The sequence below is a fragment of the Cyprinodon variegatus genome, unplaced genomic scaffold, assembly GCF_000732505.1.
Source record: "Cyprinodon variegatus isolate N-32 unplaced genomic scaffold, C_variegatus-1.0 Scaffold161, whole genome shotgun sequence".
NCBI lineage: Eukaryota > Metazoa > Chordata > Actinopteri > Cyprinodontiformes > Cyprinodontidae > Cyprinodon > Cyprinodon variegatus.
The window spans coordinates 1,050,689-1,073,141 of record NW_015150614.1 but is presented as its reverse complement, the minus strand read 5'-3'; the positions used below and the strand labels follow the sequence as shown (position 1 = coordinate 1,073,141).

The 22,453-nt window shown below is 39.8% G+C and overlaps 1 protein-coding gene across 9 annotated transcripts; it reads right to left on the bottom strand.

Annotated features, from left to right (window-relative positions):
* Window positions 1–1,759: 1,759 nt before the first annotated feature.
* Window positions 1,760–19,609, bottom strand: LOC107086770 (semaphorin-3F-like). Of its 9 annotated transcripts, none has more exons than XM_015377930.1 (20): window positions 19,302–19,609; window positions 19,164–19,229; window positions 16,784–16,900; window positions 16,558–16,694; window positions 10,026–10,186; window positions 9,880–9,942; window positions 9,660–9,779; window positions 9,371–9,464; window positions 9,167–9,286; window positions 8,901–9,046; window positions 7,574–7,688; window positions 7,410–7,479; window positions 7,148–7,292; window positions 6,842–7,064; window positions 6,670–6,758; window positions 6,541–6,582; window positions 5,861–6,018; window positions 5,700–5,767; window positions 5,486–5,613; window positions 1,909–2,286 (listed from the first exon to the last, which is right to left on the bottom strand). In XM_015377930.1, the coding sequence occupies exons 4-20, from the start codon at window positions 16,667–16,669 to the stop codon at window positions 1,909–1,911; spliced, it is 2,232 nt and encodes a 743-aa protein (XP_015233416.1). In that variant the 5' UTR covers window positions 16,670–16,694; window positions 16,784–16,900; window positions 19,164–19,229; window positions 19,302–19,609. The 9 variants fall into 9 exon arrangements, with proteins under 9 accessions (XP_015233420.1, XP_015233416.1, XP_015233413.1 ...); XM_015377927.1 differs by having other exon boundaries at window positions 16,784–16,882; XM_015377931.1 differs by having other exon boundaries at window positions 16,784–16,877.
* Between the last annotated feature and the right edge of the window lie 2,844 nt (window positions 19,610–22,453).

Below are 22,453 nucleotides of genomic sequence, written 5' to 3'. Positions count from 1 at the left end.
AAGAGAAAAATGCATTTAGAAAAGGCATTTATCTTGCCTTAATGGACGATAAACATGATGGTAAGGGAGCGAAAAAAAAAAGCCTATCGTTAAAGAAATGGACAAAAGACTTGCATCCCACCAGATCTTTGAAACATCACTAGATGCTACAAGGCAACAAGTTCAAAAACCCTCATTCCTACTGTTAAATTCTAAAAGCCCTGGGAACTTTTCTATAATGTGTGACATTGTGAAGTTTTTGAAATACCGTAGAATGTAGTAAAATCCTAGTGCAGGGGTCACCAATGTGGTGCCAGCGGGCACCAAGGGTCCCTCAAAAGACCACATGGGGTTCCCTCACCATCTTCTGAAAACAGCACAACTCACCGGTGGGATAAGTTTGACGTTTTTTGACTTAAGTTTTACATTTTATCCCGCTTGCGTTTACAGGGATTTCAAAATAACAATACCTGAAAGGAAATTATTATTCTATTATGTATGACAATTAGGTGAACATTGACTCCTCCAGTTCATAGTCAGTATCGGTAGCTCTTCCTATGACTGAGTACCAATGAAGCAGTTCTTAGCCTTAAAAATGTTGCCTCTGCCAGACGGCTGAAAACGATTAACAGTGGGTGTTTCAGCAAGATCGTGATCCAAAACCTCTGAATAAATGCAGAAACAGCTCATGAAACACAAAACTAAACTATTCCACGACCATAAGAGCCATTAGACCTGTATATTCTACCAACCTGTGGAATAATGAGTGGGGATTATCAGAGAAAAAACAAGATGATGAAGGATTTATCACAAATTCCTCTGCCATGTTGCAACTTGAAACAGAAAAGTTCTAGAATATACAAAAGTTTTTTTGAATTAAAGAAGACTTTGTTGTCAATTTCCAATTTTTCATTATGAGACTCTTCTACTGTTATAAGAGCTTTTTTAAGGTTTACTATAATAATTGAAAAGGGCTTGTTATCTTCATAGAAGCCAGCATCAGAAACGGGTTCTCTGTCTGAGAAAACAAAAAGTTGTACAGTGTAGGAAAACACAGCAACAAACCATACTACATCTGAGTCAGCTTCTCTCCCATGTTTATCTCATACTGTACATAAAAAAAAAAGTTCTTGTCATACATCTGTGCAAAGATCCCCGTTTCCCACAAATGCCACCAACAACAAAGTGCATAACTGGAAGAACACTGTACACTACACAGAACTTCAATACTCACATACTGTAGGTCACCGAAGCACATGACAATAAGAGGAGGGCATTATATGTCCACATCCAATGGAATTAGCTTAACAAAACACATTATATCTCACCAACATCAGAATACAAGAAGTCTGAGAACAGAGTGACTGTGAAATGTACAACTCACAACAAACGACAGTATGCATGCAACATATGCACATGATGGCATATTACAACACAGGGTAACCGAAACAACTGGTCATGACCATTAATATTATATTCACAAAATAATATATTACATTTCTGTTTGGAGATACTTAAAGGAAAGCATACCTGTGTAACTATAGCAGGCTTATCTTCTGCATTGCATTCAGCCTTTTTTGTTTGTTTGTTTTGTAAAGAACACCAAGAAAATGTGACTTCTGTGCTTTGCTCCATTTGAACAGTTCCACTTGTTTTATTTAAGTGGAGTAAAATTACTATACATGGTAATAAAGCTGTTGTTTGGTAACTAGAAATGTATGGCATCATTGAGAATGTGGTCATCAGTAGTGTAAACTGCATCTTTATATGGATTTTTTTAGTGTTGAAACTTGCAAAAACCAACAACTCTTTAATAATAAAATGACCGTATCACCCGACAAAATGAGTGGAAGTGACACCAAGGCTTGTGTCGGAACTTAAAAGTCCAGCATTAAGTCCAGACAGACCGGTGTTTGACAGTCCTGTACTCTAACCCAGACCTTGGTCCTGGCTTTCTGTGTGCCTGCGGCTGGTGCGCTTCCTCTGCTGCTGCTGCTTGGGGGCCACTTGGTCCCAGTAGGACTGGCAGTACTGGTTAATCAGTCTGATCTCAGGCGGGAAGGGCGTTGAAATGACGGGGGACTGAGGATGAGGCCCTGCTTGGCGGGTTTTAGGCTCGTCATCCTCATCCTGAGCGGTGAGCGCCAAAACAATATCCCGATCCAGGATACGTAAAGCCACACGTGCCACAGTGTGCTTAAAGTTATTCTCTGTGGCGAGGCAGTGGTAGAGACCTGCGTCCGACTGGTTGAGAGACTTCAGGAGGATACCCTGGTTGGTTTTCAGAACACCTCCAGCACGATTCAGCTGTAGGTAACAGAATGAAACAGCTTTAAATGTGCAACCTTATAATGAAGGTTAATAATTGCCTATTAATGCAAATACTTTAAACCCTACTGTACATACCAGAACAATTTGAAAGAATAAATAAAATAATTTAATTTATAAATAAACCTAACCAGAGGCACTCAGTCGTTAACATGCTAAATAGAACATTTACTTTGCTGGTTTGCATCAGTTGCTCTGCATCCTCTTTGCAGGGCTGATATGCCATATTTAGCACCAAGCATTTAGTGAGTGCTATTTGCATTTGGTTCTCTTTTGACTTCAGATAGCTCCCTTTGTCTACAAATAAAATTCTGTTAGCGCAGAAGCGCTCTTATGCATGTAAATGACAGAAAGGATACTGTGTTTTTAAAATGTTGTTGAATAGCTTCAGGTTTTAATATTTTCTCAGGTTAGGGCCACAAGATTAATTTGATTTTATCAAGGTTTTAATTGAACAATCAACATAAAATATGCATAACTGTGACTGAGAGTGAGAAAATCTTTCAAGGTGTCAAACAAGTGAGATGTAAATCTATATTCAGCATCTCTGGGTCAGTATTCTCTATCTACTCACAGAATGATTTCCTATGATATTTTTTTCTTTCAATGCTGACTTTTAGGACTTTCCACAGATATGCAGTTGGATCTACCGTAGGTTAAGGCTTTGACAGGCCCTTTCCAACACATTCATATTTTTTGATCCAAGCGATCCTGTAGTAGTTCAGACTGTATTTTTAAGGTCATTCTTATGCCTGAAGAACAACTTCTGCCTCAACTTAAAGTCATTTGCCACTTCCAACAGGTTTTCTAATGGTATTGCCACATATCTAGCTCAATTCTAGCCTTTTTACGCAACCCATACCTTTTTAGCCAATAACCAATTTTCATGTAGATTTTATATATCTATATCTATTTTATATATCATATAGATTTTATATATCTTATCTGCTTTTTGCTCGGGTCGGGCCAGAATACCTAGATCCATGTTTTCTGTTTGGATTACACAGGTGATAACATTTAAATAGTAGTTGCTCTAACTCTAAGTTAGGTCAAGAGACCAGATTTCTAGAAATCCTGACTAATGATACCGTATTTTCGCGACTATAAGGCGCATATAAACGTCTTTTTTTTCCCTCAAAATGTGCGGCGCGCCCTATGGTGCGGTGCGCCTTATGTGTGTTGTTACTGCGGACGTTTGAGACCACCATGAGAACATTAAAGGGGGAAGTGTGGGCGTGGATTGTGTATAAAAGAACAGGTATGTGCTTTATGCAGAACTCCTCATCTCCTCATTGAGGAGATGATGAAAGAGTGGCTGAGGGAGTTTTTTTCCACTCATCACCATTGCTGTTAATCTGTGACTCCATGCGTGCCCATCTCACAGCCGATATGAAAAACATGAGGAAACAAATGAACGCTATGCTTGCTGTTATTCCAGGAGGTCTGACAAAGGAACTTCAACGGCTCGACATCGGTGTGAACCGGCCGTTCAAAGTAAGGCTGCGTGTTTACGTCTGCTGCTTCAATTTTGCTGCTTGTACCAGTTAGTTCTGACGCGCGGCTGAAGCAGCTTTGCTGCTCTGGCTGCGCGGTGCAAAAGTGTGTCTGACGCTCGTTGGGCGGAGCTACTCTATCCTTTCTGTGCCTTGCAGCTATGTTTGCTGTGATCAGTGGGAATAAAGTAGTTTTAATATGTTTTTAAGTGAGAAAGTTCACCTGAAAACTTCATCACTGCAGTCAGTTCATCCAGATTACTATCCTGCCTTCCAGTATTATTTCTGTCGGAGCCGCTCAGACCCCCACATACAGCGGTGCGCTGTCAGTAGGAATCCCATTCAACAGCAGCCTCTGGCCGGGTCGCCTCCTCGCGGTTCACCGCGGCAGCTGGTAGGTGTTTTTCATCTAAATAATCTAAACTGCAGGCACCAGGATAATAAAAGCGAACATATTCTGTCGGCAGATTTCTGAATTTTAAGTTAATTTATGCGTCAATAAACTGTTTTAGAGGAGCGATCACAGCGCTCTGTATCATCAGCGATGTGTCTGTCTCATGGCCAGCTCCCAGGTTTGATTAATACTTTGTAATAAATACATGAATAAAGCACACCCATACTCAGTTTTGCTCCCGCTCTATTTTTAAATACACAGTAGAGGTATTTAAAAGTAGTAGAGGATATTTACCGGTATACAAAACCCGCGCCCTATGGTCCGGTGCGCCTTTTGTGTGTTTTAAATACAGTAATGGCACACATAACTGAGACTGCGCCTTTCAGTACGGTGCGCCTTATGGTCGTGAAAATACGGTAATTATCAAATTCTTCCTCGAACGTTAGGAATTTCTGCAGCTCTAGTGACTCAGTTTGCACAGACAGCACATCTTGGACCATATATAGTTACCCGGTGCCCTTTAAAGTCTCAGATGGGGATTGAACAGTTCTTTCTTAGATGTTAAAATCTAGGAATTGTATATATATAACCAAATCCTGCTTTAACTTTATCCCAGACACTGTCTGCTGTGTTCATCAGTCTTTATAAGGCTTTTTTTGGGTACCATTTTTTTGCAGTAACAAACCACTGAAGTGGTTTTCAAAACAAAAACAAGGTTTTCATGTGCTGCTGAATACAACCTCGAGCTCAACACTATTCCTTACATTTTGAATTTAAAAAGCTTCCTGAACGGGAAGTAACTGCAATCACACTTTTTTAAGACTCATTTGTAAAAAATCCCTGAAAACCTTTTAAACTTCTTCTACAAGAGGATAAAGCATTGCTATGTGTTGGTCTATCATATAAAATCTAAATTAATACATATAGGTCACAAAAGATTGTTAAGTTTTGTAGCCTGAGAGTCTTCTTTTTGCTACACAAGTAAGCTGGTTGGGAAAACGTCATGTGTTTTACATCTGTTATGGTTTATCTTTTTTTTTTTTTTTTGGAAGATGGAGCTGTAATTTGCAACCTTTTAAATTTGATGATTCTTATCACCATTGGTAACAGGGTTTTGTGTCTTAACATCTCATGTCTAGAAACAGATTTAGACAAAACCACTGAATGGTGATTTAAGATAGATTTTAACATCTTGGATGCAAGCTATCAGTCCTCTCATTATAAGATTGCAGTTAATAAACAAGGCCAGGTTGTTCTGAAGACACACAGGAGTTCATAACTTTTTTCTCACCACTTTCCTTTTGCCCTCCCTCTGGAAGAGCCACTTGACGGTGGCCTGAGGGGAGCGAGGCTGACACTCCAAGAAGGTGCTGCTGCCCTGAACCCCAAACTGCACTGTCTCTCTCAGACGTTTCTCCACTAAACACAAAGCCAAAATAGAAAATTGTTTCAAACTAAAAATCTACAATTAAACATACAAAACATCTACCAAGTACAACCTTTACCTTTGGCATTAAAGCCTCGGCACTGCCTCAGCGGATCTCCATGCTTTACATCCTGTCTTCTGCTCCTCCTAAAACAAAAAGTTGAGCTTTAAGTAGGACCATCTCACCTTCACTATAAAGTGTAGAAATGTTGCACTGTGAATGTGTGAGGTGATCTCTACCTTTTGGTAGACGGAGTGAAGGCAGAGCAGCTCTCTCCATCCCAAGCGCAATAGGGATCGCGGGCCAGGCAGCAGTCAGAGCAAGCCCTGCCATAGACGCCGCAGCGGTGCAGGGAAACCTGCGTCAGCCCCGCATCCGATGACACGTACAGCTGTTGCTGCAGTAACAAATAACCAAAACTTACTGAACTCAAAGGGGATGTGACTTGCTTTCAGTACATGCATTTAAACAAGTAAGGCATGACAGAAGTATTTATACTCTCTGAACATTTACACACTTTGTCACCTCATTTCTTCTTGCAGGTCTTTAATAAAGAACCCCATTGTGCATTGCATGACTAGTAACTGTCCTGTCATGGGATTCTCTATAAGCCTTTCAAAGCTTTGGACATTGTTTGGTAACCGGATACTGCTTTAACATTCTCCACACTTTTCGGTCTAACCTGGCTGCTCAGCTCCTTTTTTCTACTGATGCTGCTTGTTGAGTAATATTCTCTAACAATCCTTTTAGGCCTTTGCAAAACTGATGGATTTACACTGAGATTACATTAGATGGACTACATTCATAAGTTCTACTGTATCCATAAACATCTTGAACTTTGTAGTTGCAATGTGACATTGTGTGAAAATAACAGAGCATGAATAAGATTTTGCAGCATGGGAGTAGAATAAAAGCTTACTCTTTTTGAAGATATTTTCATTGTTTTAACAGGAACTCTGGTCTGTAAATTATGAAAAAAAGAATGCTTAAGCTTTTAATAGGTAGAATCATTTTGATGTGACGTATCCAAGGAGACACAGAGACATACCCGAAACACTTCAACTTCCTCCAGAGTCAGTTCTTCCATGGTTGTTGGGTCCTTGGGCAAAACAATGACTTTTTGCACTGTTCCTCGGTCTAAAAGCAACAGAAACATTACTAAAATTTAACATTTTCTTGAAGTAAATGTAATCTTGGCATCTGTGCGGCAGCTGTCTCACCTGTGCCTAAAAAGAGGACCTCATAGCGCCCGTCGACAGCGTCCACCTGGTCAACCACAAGGGCTGTGTACCGGTAGTCCACACCGGTCTTCACCACCAGGGGGCGTCGATGGATAGGATAGACTGAATGAAACATGAGGGGATGGGCTCGGATGAAATTGACAGCTTCATCAGAGAAGTTCTTGGATGAGCTGATGCCTGGGGTGAAGGTTCCTCCTGGACACTGGATGCAAGAGAGGGGGAAAACTGGTTTGATTACATCGATTTAATTTCTTTCACTGTGAAAACACTCAGACTGAAACGTACTGTTCCTGGCCGAGGATAGGGAATCTTGCCAGTGTATTCTGTCCATTGGTAGTTGTGGCCATGCTTGTGTGCAAATGGCCCGTTGAAGACATTACGGATGTCAGCCATTGAGTAAACACAGACCGCTGAGCCCTTAAACACAGAGCTAGAGCAAAAACAAAACAAATCATGACAAAGCTGGCCAACCCGATCAATGAAAATGTGTGGATAAAACTAACAAAGGACTAAGAAACATGAACCGAGATTCCTGAAAAGGACTCACCCAGCTGTGGCGAACAGAGCGTACACCATGGGGTTTCTTTCATCTTGTGTTGGTTGAATGAACACATCCCCTGGAAAAAAGAAACAATGACATGCATTTCATTAAGAATACAGCCGGGCAGATGCAGCTAAGACACAATTAGAGACAGTTTCTCAGGACTTTACTCAGTTCATCAAATGATGTCTCCACTCCATCCTCTCCTATCACAGAGCAGACAAGACGGGCTTTCAGGAACGTTGTCCAGCGGTTCACCAGGGATTTCTGCCCTCCTTCATCATTCTGCAGGTTAAACATAAAGGCATGGTTACGTTCATGTTTAATACCTCATGGCAAACTGCATATAAGTGAAAGATAATATAGAAAAGTCCCTTAGTTTTTCCACTTGTGTAATGTAAGAAAAACAGAGTGTGGTTGCATTTATCTACCAGCGGTGCACATTTCTTAGCAACCTTTCACTGTAAAATAGCTTAAGATTCATAATACCAAACAGATTCTTGCCACAGATTCTCATTTAAGTTAGGTCTGATCTTTGATGCATTTCCACTGTAGCTCTAACTGTATTATCAGGGCAAAAAGATGCCCCTCTACACCAATTAATCCACCTCTAGCAGGTTTTCTTTCAGAAATGTCCTGTACTTAGTAGAGCTGTATGGGTCCAGATATTAAAGAAAATTCTAGATTGGGTATCGGTGAAAATGTCCCCAATCCAAAGGGGCAGATCTATTCAGTGTATCTTTATAACACTTTTAGCTTAGGTTAAAAATCTCATAAACAGCAGAAATGTTTACTCCTTTACCAGAATCTATCTTAGGTACAGTCCATTTGAACCCTTATCGCTGCACACTTGTTTTCAGGATGAAATTTGTCCAGCTAACACTATTTATTGGTTGTATGACCTCTTTTTTCTGACCTTATATTAATTTTAAGAAGCTTTTTGGAAAATGTGAGCATTCATAGATATCTGCTCATAGAGATGAGATAATGACAGCCTCTTAAAAACCAACAGTAATGATGACAGAATTAAAGCAAACTGTAAAGTACTGCTATGATCAGATATCTGATCAGAGGTGAAAAACAGTGGATCTGTGCATTCCTAATATTTAGATCTATATTTCTTCCTGAATCAATAGAGTAAATAGAGTCACTCGGTCAGTTGGTTAAGGAGGGCTTTTTTTAATACTGAGCTTAGATTACCTTCTCTATTTACTAATAAGGGATGTTCAAACTCAGTTGATTGAAGTGGATTTTATTGACGGGTATCAGAGTAATGGGGTTTTACTGAAATTCATGTCACCTTTTTCAGATCTTGATTTATTTAAAGAAATATTCAAACCTTTGAATCATTTTCCTTCTTCTTCTTCATATTTACACAATACTATTTATTTCTTATGACATTAAAGTATGACAGAAAAAACCCCCACAGAGGTTTGTGGCTGCAACATGAAAAGATACTTCAGTAAGGCACCAAATTGTCTCTATAATTCTACTTACCAGACACACTCTCCCCACCCGGGCTAAAACCGTGGGGCTCGCCCCACCACTGGTGTCTAGACTCTTCTCCCGGAAAAAGAAGTAAAGTTTGTCGTCGTTCCTTTCTGCACTGTCAGGGATCTGCTGGATCTGGATAAACACCGGCTCTGGAGGATAAAAACAGATAAGCAGAAAAGGGGATTGGAACGGGTGGTTGTCAAACAAAATAAGAGGACCTGTAACCTGTAATCATTGGCATTTACTTCTTCATACCCACACTTACTCACCGTTGAGCCACCTGGAATCATACTGCTCCGTCCGGATAGCTGTCCTCCCTCCCATGGTCCTAAACAGAGCAGCATCTGTGCTCATAAAGTCAATGTGTACACCTGCGTACAGGTTACCATCTGCAAAGATAAGCACAGTTTACTGGGCAGCTTATCTCGCATATGAGTTATTTTTTTCTGATGAATTATTTAGACATTTCTTACTGATGAGGAGTGCAACATTCTCTTGTTTGGGATCATAGGAACATTTTCCCTTCCCTGAATCCATATAACCAGCAACCAGCCTAAACAGGTAGTCCTGCAGAGGCACATCAGACAAAGAGTGTGAATAAAAATAGACTGCCATGATGAGAGCATAAGGAAAATCATAAACAAATCAGTGTCCCAGTTTGCCGTCCTGAAATATTTAGCAGGACAAAGCTTTCCAGGTCTGCACTGCTGGGGGCGTTTTACTGTAAATTCCACTAGGGGAAACTGTAAATGCCTTGTTCACCTCTGCCCTCCAGCCTCGGTTGATGAATGTGCAGATGGGTTGGTACGCCCCTGTGCCGCAGGTGTAGAGGTGGGTGCGGTTCCATGGCTCTATCAAGCGCACAAAGTTGGCACATTCGCCCTGGACAGACGAGCAAGACGAATGGAATTCAAACATCGCTGTAGGATCATGAAAGATTTATTATTTTTATTAAGTACTGGATCTGAGCACAAGATCCCACCTGTCTACCCTTTCCTGTCATCTGGCATTCACCCTTTCTCTTGGCAGAGGCTGGCCAGTGGATCTGCATTGGAGAACACATAGCCCAAAATAAGATCACCGCACACTTAAGACCCCATGCCAAACTTTGGAAGAGTTTATACGTACTATAAGCGGCTCCTTGTTGACATTTTGCATGTCCAGAGCAACCAGGTACTCCCGGCTGCCCAGGTACAGGCGGCCCTGATCCTGATCCATGAGAAGGATGCGGTAGTCACTGGTGTTGAAGGAAAAACTGAAGGGTCGCGCAGCTTTCGTGTCCATGAGCTCTGGTGGAAAATGTTACAGCTTTGTTTTAAAATCTTTGGAGTGTTTTAGGAAAAGCTGCAGAGGGCAGAGCAAGCGGCACACATGTTACCCCCCCTTATGCCTTTGCCATATTTTCATTTCCAACTTGGATGAACTTATGGTCCCTGGAACAACACACAAGTTAGAAGTTTTTTTTTAGGGAGGAAAATGTGTGTCACTTATTAAATATGACTCAACGTGGAGTGTTTCAAAAAGCATATTCGCTTTTAAGATCTCAATATTTTATGCGCCCTGGTGTCTGATTGGGTTTAAGGCCCTACATGCCTTGTGGATTTGGAGGAAAAGCTGTGTAGGTCCCTTAGGAAACATGGTCAGTAGATCTCCCAGCTAATTCTTAAGATCAGGTCTGTGTTCAGCAGAGCATAGCATGTTAAGACATGCAGCAGTGGAAAATGTTTCCCTCTTTTTGTTCCCCTAAAAGCTTAGATTGAATCTTTTTCAGCTACTGAAAGACAATTGGCCTAATGCAGAACTTAAGATATAATCCAATTTATTGTTTCAGTTTAAAGACATAAAAAGCCCCCCAACACACCCACACATCTGTGGCATTTCTGAAATACTGGCCACCATATGTGCTTCTTAGGATACGAGGAAGGCATGTTAAAGACAGCAGGCTTGAACAATGACAAATGCTCTCAGTGAGTGTCAGAAGACGGCTTACGGGGATTCAAGAGGAAGCGCAATCTTTATTTACATCAAAGTGCCTGCCATCCTCCTTTTGAGGCCTGTGTTAACAGGATGCAGTGGAGGTGCCACTAAAATAAGCCTCGCAGTCGGATCTCCGGTCAAAGCGGGAATGGAGTCTCTGAGACGGAACAAGGTCCGGTCCTGTTCCCAAGAGGTAAACACAGGATAACAAGTCGAGCCACCATGGCCGCACTCCAACATGAGCCTGCTGGACTGACTGAACGGGCTAAATGTAGCAGCACCGCACCCCTGTACTTGTCTCTATTCACCAAAAATAGCAAACAATGTCCTGCTGTCATCTGGTAAACATTCAGCAAACACGTATCGTCAGATAACATTCTGACATCGATAGGGGAAACACTGGGAAGGACATACTGGGAAGTATGGGGCCCACTACGAACTCTCAGGTTACAGCCTGACAGCATATTGTTACTATAATGACCAACACCACTTAGTCCCAGACCCATCTCCTGAATGTACCAACTGGTGACAGCACCATGAGGGAAGGAGATTCTAAAACGCGGCTTAATTTACACGGCACGTTCTGCTTTCTAGCAATGCTTTGAAGTTTTTTTAATTGAGTCAACGTCCAGAGAAACAACATAAAGTCCCTGTCCTCTGCAGGCCTCATGCGGCCTCAGTGTCACTTAGTCCAGCACAATCGCTCAGAAGAGTCACATGTCCTCCAGCCGCCCCAAAACCTCCTCCACAGGCGCCTCAGGGAACAAAGGGGCTCGCTGTCACAAACAATGAACAATAAATCCTTGGAGTGGCAGAAAACAGTTGGGGACTAAATCCAAACCTCACTACTTTTTGTTCTCTTCTAGGGGGAAGGGTGTGCAGAGCGCTTTTATGACTAAAACCTAAGAGTTGATCTAAAACTTTTAACAAGCTGAAGTGTGTGTGAGAGCAAAGCACTGCTGAGGCATTTCTCAATCACAATGTTGAGTTCATGCTGAGTTGCACAGATGTTGGGTAGTTTAAACCAAACAACGGGTCAAAAATGTTGACCTGTTTTCTCGGGTTAACGATGAAACAAAAAAGGAGCTTCCTCACTCCTTCAATAGAACAGAAACTAACAGGTTAGTTCATAGAAACAAAAGTTATATAGGATATAGAAATAAATCTAGGTTTTTAAAGAAATAAAAAAAGAAACACATTCAAACAAATATCACAATCCCCATTTGACATTTTTCTGTATATTTTGGTTGTTTTGTGTTGTAGCTATTCCTGTTGGATAGAAACTGTTAGTGAAGCTGCTTGTTTCCTTTCATTGACCTGCAGCGTCTGCCTGAGGGCAACAGTTCAAACAGAGCGTGACCCTGGTGAGAAGTCTCCTTCATGACATTATGCGCATTTTGGGGAAAGAGGGAACTTTCAGGAAATGCTTTTTACGATTGCACAACCGTTTTATCAGGTTTATCTTAACCGCTTTGATGATATTAATGATGTCAGTGGGTTGAGTTATCAAGATTAGTATTTGTTTAACTAAGAAATCATTAGCTTTTTATTACCTTAGTAGTTGGTGCAATGCAATACTATATACGTTTAATATTCACATTTTGAAAAAATACTCATCAAGTCAATATAGATGCTGATTGTTTCTTTAAGGAGGTGGTTTCCAAACATTTAGCCTGTTGGGTTAAAATCACTGTCTCGATTACTCATGGGGACATGTTGAAGAACGACAACAAAATTGTTTATTCATTCAGCCACTTAAAAAATAAGCTTAATGCCGATTATTTAGATGAAATAAAAAAAAAGTCTGCCCTTGTAGAAAAAGGGACAAATCAATCATTATAGATCCAATGCTTCAAATGGCTTGTTAAAAGGAATGCATGCAGTTTGAAATCACTGGGAGGTATACTTGTTTCCTATCAGAGCTGGACCAGATATTCTCTATCTATCTAACAGCAAGAACTAAAAGTGTGTCATTTTGTTTTGTTTTTTAAACTTGCTGTGTTTAGTCAAGTTTACAAAAGCACAAGGTGCTATTTTTATGTAAAAGTCACTTGATACGTTGGTCTTACTTAAAATAGGCTTAAATTAAAGTGACAAAAGAAATATCCCTGATTCTATGGAAAACAATACTTGTATTCATTGGAGCCTGACATTCAGAAATCTTCTTGCTCAATTAAAACGGATAGTGTTGAAGTTGGGCAGTTTTAAGAAAGTTTTAAGAAGTTCCAAAAAACATGATATAATGGTGGAGATTGCTGTAGCAGTTGCTTAGCTACCAACGAGGAGGAAACAGATAAGCGTATCAGGAAAGCTAGTGGTGTCCTAGGATGCTCCCTAATCCCAGTACAGGAGGTGGGAGACAGAGTGACTGTGGCAAAAATAACATTAGTGTCGGAAGATGCCTCCCATTCAAGTAGCTGTTGTAGAGCTGAAGAGCTCCTTGAGTGAAAGGCTCGATGCACAAAGGAGCGTTATCGCAGATCTTTCTTCCCAGCAGACGTTAGACTTAATAACAGTCGCAGCTCTCAACAAAATAATTTGCTTTTTGCCCTTTACTTTGCTGCTAGAACACAATCTTTACTGTCCTACTGAGGAACAATAGGTTTTTTCTATTCTATTCAATGCCAAAAGAAAAAGTCAGAGTTCCCACTGTCAGATAAGACCAATAATTACACTGTTAACATAATGTTCAGCTCAGTTTCTTGAGTCTTATTGGTGTTAGAATAAGCAAATGTTTATATCTTATGTTAAAACACGATCATAAACCATTTTAACACTGTAAACCATGAACATTTTCTTTACCTTTTAATTCAGTTTGAACCCAATATATGATATAAGGTAGGCTTTAAAAACATATCTAAATATCTCACTGAAAATGTTCATGTAGGTAATATCTTTAGGCTACAAACTTTTATTTTCTGACTGTATTGTTCAAAAGCAGCACTTGGGAGGCTGGGTGTATAGTTTGCTTATATTGTGATTTATGTTGAAGGGGAAACAAACGTGACTGATCAACTGCCAAGGTAGAATAGAAGGTGGAATACATGATAATGTACTTGTTATTTATTCATCTTAATGACATATACTCATACTATACCTTTAGCCTTTTTACCTGTGAAAATTGAGTTTGAAAAAACTGAGTGTAAACTGGTTCTAGCCACGTTAAACATTCATACTTTGACCAATCGTCCAGTCAATATAAACACTGTTACAGACTGAGTATGAGATCTGCTCTCCTGTATTTATCTTTGGAGTAAATAAACATCTTGTTATCCACATTATGAGGTTAGTGAAAATTTTGGGGGGTAAAAGATTTTATTTGCAAAATTAATCAGGAAGTAACTAAACTACATTTGAAATTTGTTGTTTATGAATCCAGGTGATAGATTTTTCTTCTAAACCAACTCTTAGACTGCCTTTATGCATCGTCTCGTTACTGTTATCAGGGTTATTATTAATAACTAAAACTAATGAAAACTCAAATTAGACCTCGCAAAACAGGGAAATGAAGGTTTACAAAGCTAATTAAAACTAATTGCATTTTAAGAGAGAATGTGCCTACTTTTTATTTGTGTCTTTATCATAATGCATTAAATTGAGGTCAAGGCCCCAGTTGCTGTTTTCGCTTTTGTTGTTGTGCTGCATTACGTTAGTAGGCGGCAATCGGGTCATTTGTTTTGCCTCAGTGGTCTGCCCTTATCTTGAATTTCATTTTCATTATTTTCATTATTTTAGTCTTGCCTCATATAAGTCGTATTATACGCCGGGGAGTGGCGGTCTAGTGGTTAGGGCATTGCCTTTGGAATCCAGAGGTTCTGAGTTTATGCCCCACTGCCACAGACTGCCACCCTGGGTCCCTGAGCAAAGACCTTTAACCCCGCATTGCTCTCCGGGCGCCACACAATGGCAGCCCACTGCTCCCCAAGGGAAGGGTTAAATACAGAGAGTGAATTTCATTGTGCTATACTTGTCAAAGTGTAATAACAATAAAACTCTGGAAAAGAAAAAAAAAAGTATTACACAAAAGATGAAATCAATAACTAAAACTAATAAAAACTAAACTGAAACTGCATTTTCAAAAACTAAAAACAAAACTAAATGAATGAACACCTACTAAAAACAAATTCAAACTCAAATAGATTTGAAGATCAGAAGTCAAAACTAACTGAACAAAAACATAAAAACTTAAAAACCATTTAACCCTTGACAGGTATTAATATATACAAAGGTTTGACAAGGTTTTGTTTTTTCTGAAAACTTTATATATTTTCTATCAGTCTGATGAACGGAGGACAGAGAAGTGCCACACTCCCTCAACCGCACGTGCTACACCCTGCTGGTCAGCTGGCCTAACAATGGCTACTCCTTTGCTTTAAAAAAATCAAATTCAGCTGTTTCATGACCATTAAAATTTATTAAAAAGGAGATATATGGATCTGAATCAAGCTAGACTACGTCCAAACTGATGTTGCATCATATAATTCAGGGCTTGGTTGAAAAAAATAAACCAAACTGGGTTGTTTTTTTAACACAACAGTTCTAAGAAGGTATGTAAATACCTCTATCTAAGAAGAACAAATTCAAGACCAAACTTGCCGTATTGATCCATCAACCATACTGTGGTCACCAAGCTCCAAAAACACCCTGCTAAGCTATTTACCAAGAGAGGGATTAGAGTTAAAGGTCACATAAAAATGCATGGCAATTACTCTCTCAGGACTTGGATGGTTCTATCTCTGTGGCTATCCGCAGCATGTGGACAGCTGTTGTCAGCATTACAAAATCAGAAGAATGCACAGCAGCCCTGCACGTACACCACCAGTGTTTCTGTCATCCTCAGATCTCACGATTACCTCCGATCTACCTTCGATTTCTTTTTTAATCTGTAAATCACAGATGTTTATGATTGAATCGCTGCAGTGTAACAAGATAAGAAGTCTAGACCTTATTTTGTCCTCCCCCTGCTTGAATCAGCTGCACATCAAAGCACTCAAGAATGTTATAAATCTGATCCACACCTCTAATTTTCACGTCCATGCGGTGTCGGGCATGTGTTCTGTTCTCACACATGCCCCCCCTCCTCGACTAGATGTGACACCGTGACAGGGAGGCAGAGATAACTGTAATCATCCCGCATTGTTTTGATCAAAGGTGTCGTCTTCATATTTGTGAGGAAAAAGCTCTGCCATCACAGATAATGAGTGCAGGTGAGCAGAGAACACGGGGAAAATCCCACATACCTTTGCAATAAAAAAAGCTTCAAAAACTTCATCCTCTCCATCTCAGCAAAGTCTTTAACATCTCTAAATATCAGTGTTGCTCCTGTGATCAAGTTTCAGGTGTTTTTTTTTGTTTTTTTTTTGGCTGACATCAAAACAAAGAAAGAACCTGACATGTCACCACATCATGGTGCGTGAGGGTTTTAGGGTGGGTGGAGAAATTCTGCCAAAGGGCACAAGGAGTAACCAACCACACGTAACATCCACCTTTTGTTTTCAGTGCTCCACTGTTTGACATGCTGCAGGAAATACACTCTTTACATACGGATAAAACGGAAACAAAACCGCTGGCGTGAACAGGTTTGCGAGTCTGCCAGGGATTTAGTCGGACAAAAACCAAACAAATCAACTGTTTTAATAAACCCCCAAAGGCAGAGGAGTTCACTTCATATGTATGAGCTCACCTTTGAAGGAGAGGCGAACCCGCGGTGCAGACTGCTGCACGCCCCAGCCTCTGTAAACACACAGGGCCAACAGGAGGAGCTGGGCTCCAGATGCTGTCATGGTAACAGTCATGCAGGTAGCCCACAGAGATCTAAATCTGGACAAAAGAAGAAAGAGGAATGAGCGTTATTGTAGAGTGCCCCATGAGAAATGGGAGACAGAGGAAAAAAAAGAAGAAGGACGGACTCTCTCTGATGTCTCTGATCAGACGCTTGGCCTGCAGCCGTCTCAGACGAGGCGTGTAGTTAGGCAGGAGAGAATAACGTCCAAATCTTCACACCTGCTCTGGAAAATATGACAGCCCTATTATTTATTTAGAGTGTAAATGTAGTGAGGTATGTGTTAGGACTATAAAATGGAGCTTGCAAGGCTAGTCTGTTAAAAAAAAAACAAAAAAACTGGCAATTACTCTAGATTAAAATCACCTAGCCTTCCTCTTGGACAAATTCTTCTACAAACAGCACTTAGTTCGGCATGTATTTTACTCACGTTTTACCTGCACAGAGAAGACAATGAACATGCCAATCAATGATTCCCCTCCGGCTCTCCCTCACTCTTTCTTCCAACAAAGCACTCAGAGGCTGATGAGTGGAGGACATGACAGTTCAAAGAAACAGGTAACCCTGGCTGAAACAATCCCTGACAGTTAAGGGGTGTTGTGAAACTTAGTCCAACTGTTAGACTTTAACTCGGACATTCATTATGCATCTGCACTTTGCTGGAGAGGATCCCATATAAATTATGAATACTAAAAGCTGAGTCCATAACATCCATTAAATTGTCTCCCTTAAGGTGTGCTTTGCTTCGGGTCTATAAGCCATCCTTCTGGTTTTATTCTCCCCTTCATGAGATCCAGGCAGCCGCAGCTTCCAGGGCACATGCCTGGAAATTAGTAGGTGTTGGAGGGGAGGAGGGGTATTCATGGTGAAAATAGGAGTGTGATATGAAAAAAAAATGGGTGCAACACATAATCTGGAAAACATGTTCCTTGAGAAAGAGATTTTGAACATTCTGATGAAGCTGAAATAACAGAAAATGAGGAACAGAGGCTGCCCTGGCAGCACCTTAAACAACCTTCCTGGCATCATGACACAGATCTGCTCACCAGGGAGATTCCAATTGCCTCCACCAGATAATTTAAAACCACAAAAAATAAAATACAAGGGCATCGCACAATGATTTCAGTAAATCAATTGAAAACACAAAACATCTATGACGCATGGATTTATTACACACAGAGGGATTTGTTTCAAGCATTCACTTTTGATTATCCTGGATTAAAACCCATTAAATTGGTCAGATGTAGCAAAAGATAAACATGTAAAGTATTTTGACTGTTTTAGAGAAATGCTGGACTACTTATTTCTAGATCAGGCTCCTTTTACTTTATTAAGACACCAATGGCGTGGAGGAGATGTTCAAAATTCAGCTTATCTACAAAAATGGGTGCAGAGTATCTTGTTGGGGATTCTCTCTGGTGTTTAAATAAGGCCAGATACTTGGAACCAGGAGCTGGTACTTCCAGCTATAAGGGACAGGTGGGATGCATGTTGGCTGTAGAGGCTGTCCCTATTGCTTGTCTATCTCTTTCTAGTCCTCTCAACTTTCAGTTAAAATGAATGGATACAGTGATCTACGAAGAGCAGGAAACATTTTTTACTGGAGGAATTTAACATTCATGTCTTCTCACAACCTAATTTTTTATTTTTATTAGTTATAATCCAAATTCATCATATTTAACAGAAATAAACACTTGATCATGATTGGGTTAACCAAAGAATATAGAAATAATATATTTTTTTTCTCTTTAAAGAATAATTTTCTATCTTATGGAATAGTTAAAAATCTCAGTAGGAATTTTAGCTTCCCAAGAGCTGTAAGGTATAGTAATCAAAATGGACATAATAAACGAAAATAATCATTGCTGGTGATAAGTCTATATCAATATATATTAATTAATTAATCAATTAGCTTTACTTTCCGAATTGAAATGAAATCAACCCCCTTTTTAAAATACTTTCCAACTCACAGAGTTGCACCTGTAGGCACATATATAAGATTATATTAGTTAATATGAATAGGAAGTCATATGAACATTTCTGATATGATCAACCCAAACATATAACAGGATCTAATCTGTATGTATAAAATAATAAAACAATAGATTAGTGATTGTTTTACATCTCTTTAAATATTAAAAATTCACTTTCTGATTTTATTAGAGTCAGGTTCCTTTTTCCTAAAATATCTTATTGAGGCTCCTCTGATAGATGGTCTGACTTTGTGGTATATTTGCACAGCGGTTCTTTTGGTTTTCTGTGCTGGGTGGGAGCTGCAGGCCAGATTGAAGTCCTGCTGTAATAATATATGGCTTCTCTTTAAATAATTACAGGATTTCTTTCAGCTTCTTTCTTAAGCGGAGGAGTGCGCACTTACCTGCGAACTCAACATCCAGAAATAGGAACATAATGCGCACCCTCCAGCCATCTAAAGGATCACAGACTGTGCTACAGAGTAACCAAAGGCGAGTTAAAAGTTAAACCAGTGTTAAGTTACACGTCCTTACCTTTGATTTCCGCAGAAAGAGTCTAAACTTGCGGGATGTTACCGCGGCATTACGCGCGTTGTGCGTCTTTTGGTCCGAAATGAAAGAGAAGAGAAAAAAAAATGTCTTTCAGCTTCAGATCTGCGCAGGGAATAAAACAATCCGAAAGGTTTGGTAATTCCTCTTAGATAATAGGAGGGGGGAAAGAGTCAACAATACCGAATCAGTCGCTTTTCACCAAAGGTATTCATCTGCGTAACAATAAAAAAAGAAAGAGAGAGAGAATGGCATCAGAGCTCCTGAAAGGTTTTTTCCCCCAAAAGTTTGTGCTGCTAAAAACCAGGAGAGATGATCAAGAAACAGGGACTTTAAATGGTTCCTGTGGGAGAAGCAAAGTGACCAGGTGCAGGTGTTGGGCTGGTGATCTGCCCCGCTGTCCTCTCCCGTCTGTTCTGCCCCCAGCCCTTCCCTCTCCTGTTGGCCCACAGCAGCATTGGACCAAACCTCTCAGAGCACCATATGGGTGTGATTAACCCTGTCAGTGCTGGCGGAGCACAGCACAGCCAGACCTGAATGAATGAGCCTCTCCATTGGTGTAGGTTTGCATAGTGAACACAGGGACATGTCCCTACCAACATTTTGGACCGACCTACTTGTCCCTAAAAACAATTAGATGTGAATAACATGTTTATAATTTACAATACAGAGTTGTTGCCGCAGTAAAGGAGTTCTGGAAGGAGAATATTGACAGACGAAAACATTTTTATCTAAAATGAAAATGTATATATATATTTTTTACAATTTTGGTATAATTCCTGCTCTAAGTGGCTCGCCCTGTGAGTTAAAGACATGTTTTAGAGTCTCTATACTCCAGTTAACGATTAATCCATTTCTACATTTTTCGACATTATTTCATTTTTTATTACCCAACAGTGGGTAGCACTGCTGCCTTGCAGCAAGAAGGTTCTGGGTTTCATTCCCAGCCCTGGGTCTTTCTGCATGGAATTTGCATGTTCTCAATGAGCATGTGTGGGTTCTCTCCGGGTACTCCGGCTTCCTCCCACAGTCCAAAAACATGACTGTTAAGTTGATTGGCTTCTCTACAGTCCCCTTAGGTGTGAGTGTGTGTGTGTATGTGTGTGTGAATGATTTTTTGTCATGTTTGTCTCTATGTTGCCCTGGGATGGACTGGCAACCTGTCCGTCTCTCGCCCATTGACTGCTGGAGATACGCACCAGCACCCCTTGCAACCCCACTCGGGATAAGCGTGCTAGAAAATGGATGCATGTGTTGATGACAGCATGGATGGATATTTCAATAATAGATTCACAATTCATTAGATTAATCTAATGAATTGTTTAAGCCCTAGATAAAATACATAAAATGGGTTAAACAGAGTAACTACAGCCATGATGTACAACTTGTAGAGTGAAGTCAATGTTCTAAAAGCTCAGTGTCAGTTCTTCTTCTAGTTCCAGTGCTCATGTTAATTAACTTAATTTATTTGGCGTCCCTTGAATCTATTATTTTGCTTTGTTTGTTTGTTTGCTTTGAAATAGAACATTTAAATGAAAAGGGTGGGTTTTACCTCTGTTTACCTCTGCACAATTCTATATCTTTAAAAGAAAAACAGGATAAATCCACACATAACAGACATATTTAGACTATATTTGGTTAAATGGGATTTACCTACAGTTTTAGTTCCTGGTAATTTCAAATGCAAACCTTTTCAAAGTGGAAAATAGTCCTAAGTCCACATTCATTAGAGCCAGTGATGCTTCAAACATTGATAAACAGCATCTAGTGTGTGTAGTGCTTATAAAATATGTGTAAATCTAACAAGAAATGCTGCTTTTCTCTTTAAATGAAATACACCCTGATTTTCATGTCAAGCATAAAAAATCAAGCATGCATATTTTTGCCTAGGACCTCAGACCAATGGTGTCCCTAAGTTGAAATCAAACCTATGCCCTTGTTCTGAGCACATTTTAAATTGCAGAAGCCCTTATTTTCATTATAGAGTTTATTTAAACCGGGAATAAAATGTCATGACTGAGAGCGAGAAAGCATGAGGATATAAAATACAGATGAATTACAAAAGCTCCCTCCGCTGGCTTTCATAACTTAGAAATATTTTCAATCTCATCACAACCACATATTAAAGATGTTCAGATAAATGTTGTTTTAATCTAGTGAATTTGTTAATAATATATTAAGGTTATTTTCAAAGGTATTGAGAGCGATCTTTTATTTCCGGGTGGATCATCAAAATAAGTGGTCCTCCTGATTGTCAATCATTCTGGTGATATGTTTACGTCTTATTTGCTCGTCCCCAGCTAGGTACGTTTTTTTTGCGCATGCACACTTTCAGCACTTTATTTGCTACATTTTCATTCAGTTGAGCTCACCTTTTTCACAGCAGTTCTTAGAAAATGATCTGAGTCGTAAGAGAAAAAGTGTCTACAAAGTGCATGGGAAGAAGGCAAAGGTATCAGAAGATAGAAAAAAGAGTAGATTGTTCTTTCACGTGATGGTGTACATTGAAAGCACAGGTCGGGCTTCCCACTGATGCTTCTGTTGCAAAGTTTCTACTCGACAGGTAAAATTTGGCATGCTATTTGGAGAAATCCATTTCACATCACTGCTAGTAAAGGTTTTCTACCTCTATATTGTAACTTTTCAGGGAAGATAAGTTTATTTATTTTGTAATTTGCATTGTTAGTAGTTATACGTCGGCCAAAGATCCTTATTCAACCCCGCAAACAGGTCCAAATTTCCACTTCAGCACACACACATACATGCATTTCATTTTTTTTCCTTTTATGTACCAGTAGTCTTATTTTCAGGGAAACTTTTTTATTTATGAATATGGATGAGATGAGATCTATCCGAGGACTGTCTTATCATTGCATCACCCCACCTCCTCGAGGAGAAATAGGGTCCTGCATGCTCTCACACGCATTTTTTAGGTGTCCCCTCTCAGGAGTAGGGTCGTGCATGTGCTTTTTTTTTAAGTGGAGAGGGAGGGTCTTTTCAAAACACTCGACAAAATTCTCCACCATATCTTTAACTGATTAATATGACTTGTATTTACCATCCATCAGAATCATTTCCAATTGTATAAAGCTCAAATTTGCACAAAAAAAAGTTACAAAAAAGCATTTTAATCCAGTCAGAGCCAGTTAGATTCCAGTGTTGTCTTAAGTTATCAGACAACACGAGTTCATTTCCCTTATTCAAATTGATGTAAAAAAAAAAAAAAAAAAAAAAAAAAACACTGCTGCTTCTCTTTGAGTCTCATCTATTGTAGA

Coding starts and splice junctions, on each gene's coding strand:
- LOC107086770 (XM_015377934.1), bottom strand. CDS start 16,669: ATGACTGTTACCATGACAGCATCTGGAGCCCAGCTCCTCCTGTTGGCC. Junction 9,047..9,166: donor TGATTCCAGGTGGCTCAACG/GTGAGTAAGTGT, acceptor TTTATCCTCCAG/AGCCGGTGTTTATCCAGATC. Junction 6,019..6,540: donor TGAAAATATCTTCAAAAAGA/GTAAGCTTTTAT, acceptor TTGTTACTGCAG/CAACAGCTGTACGTGTCATC.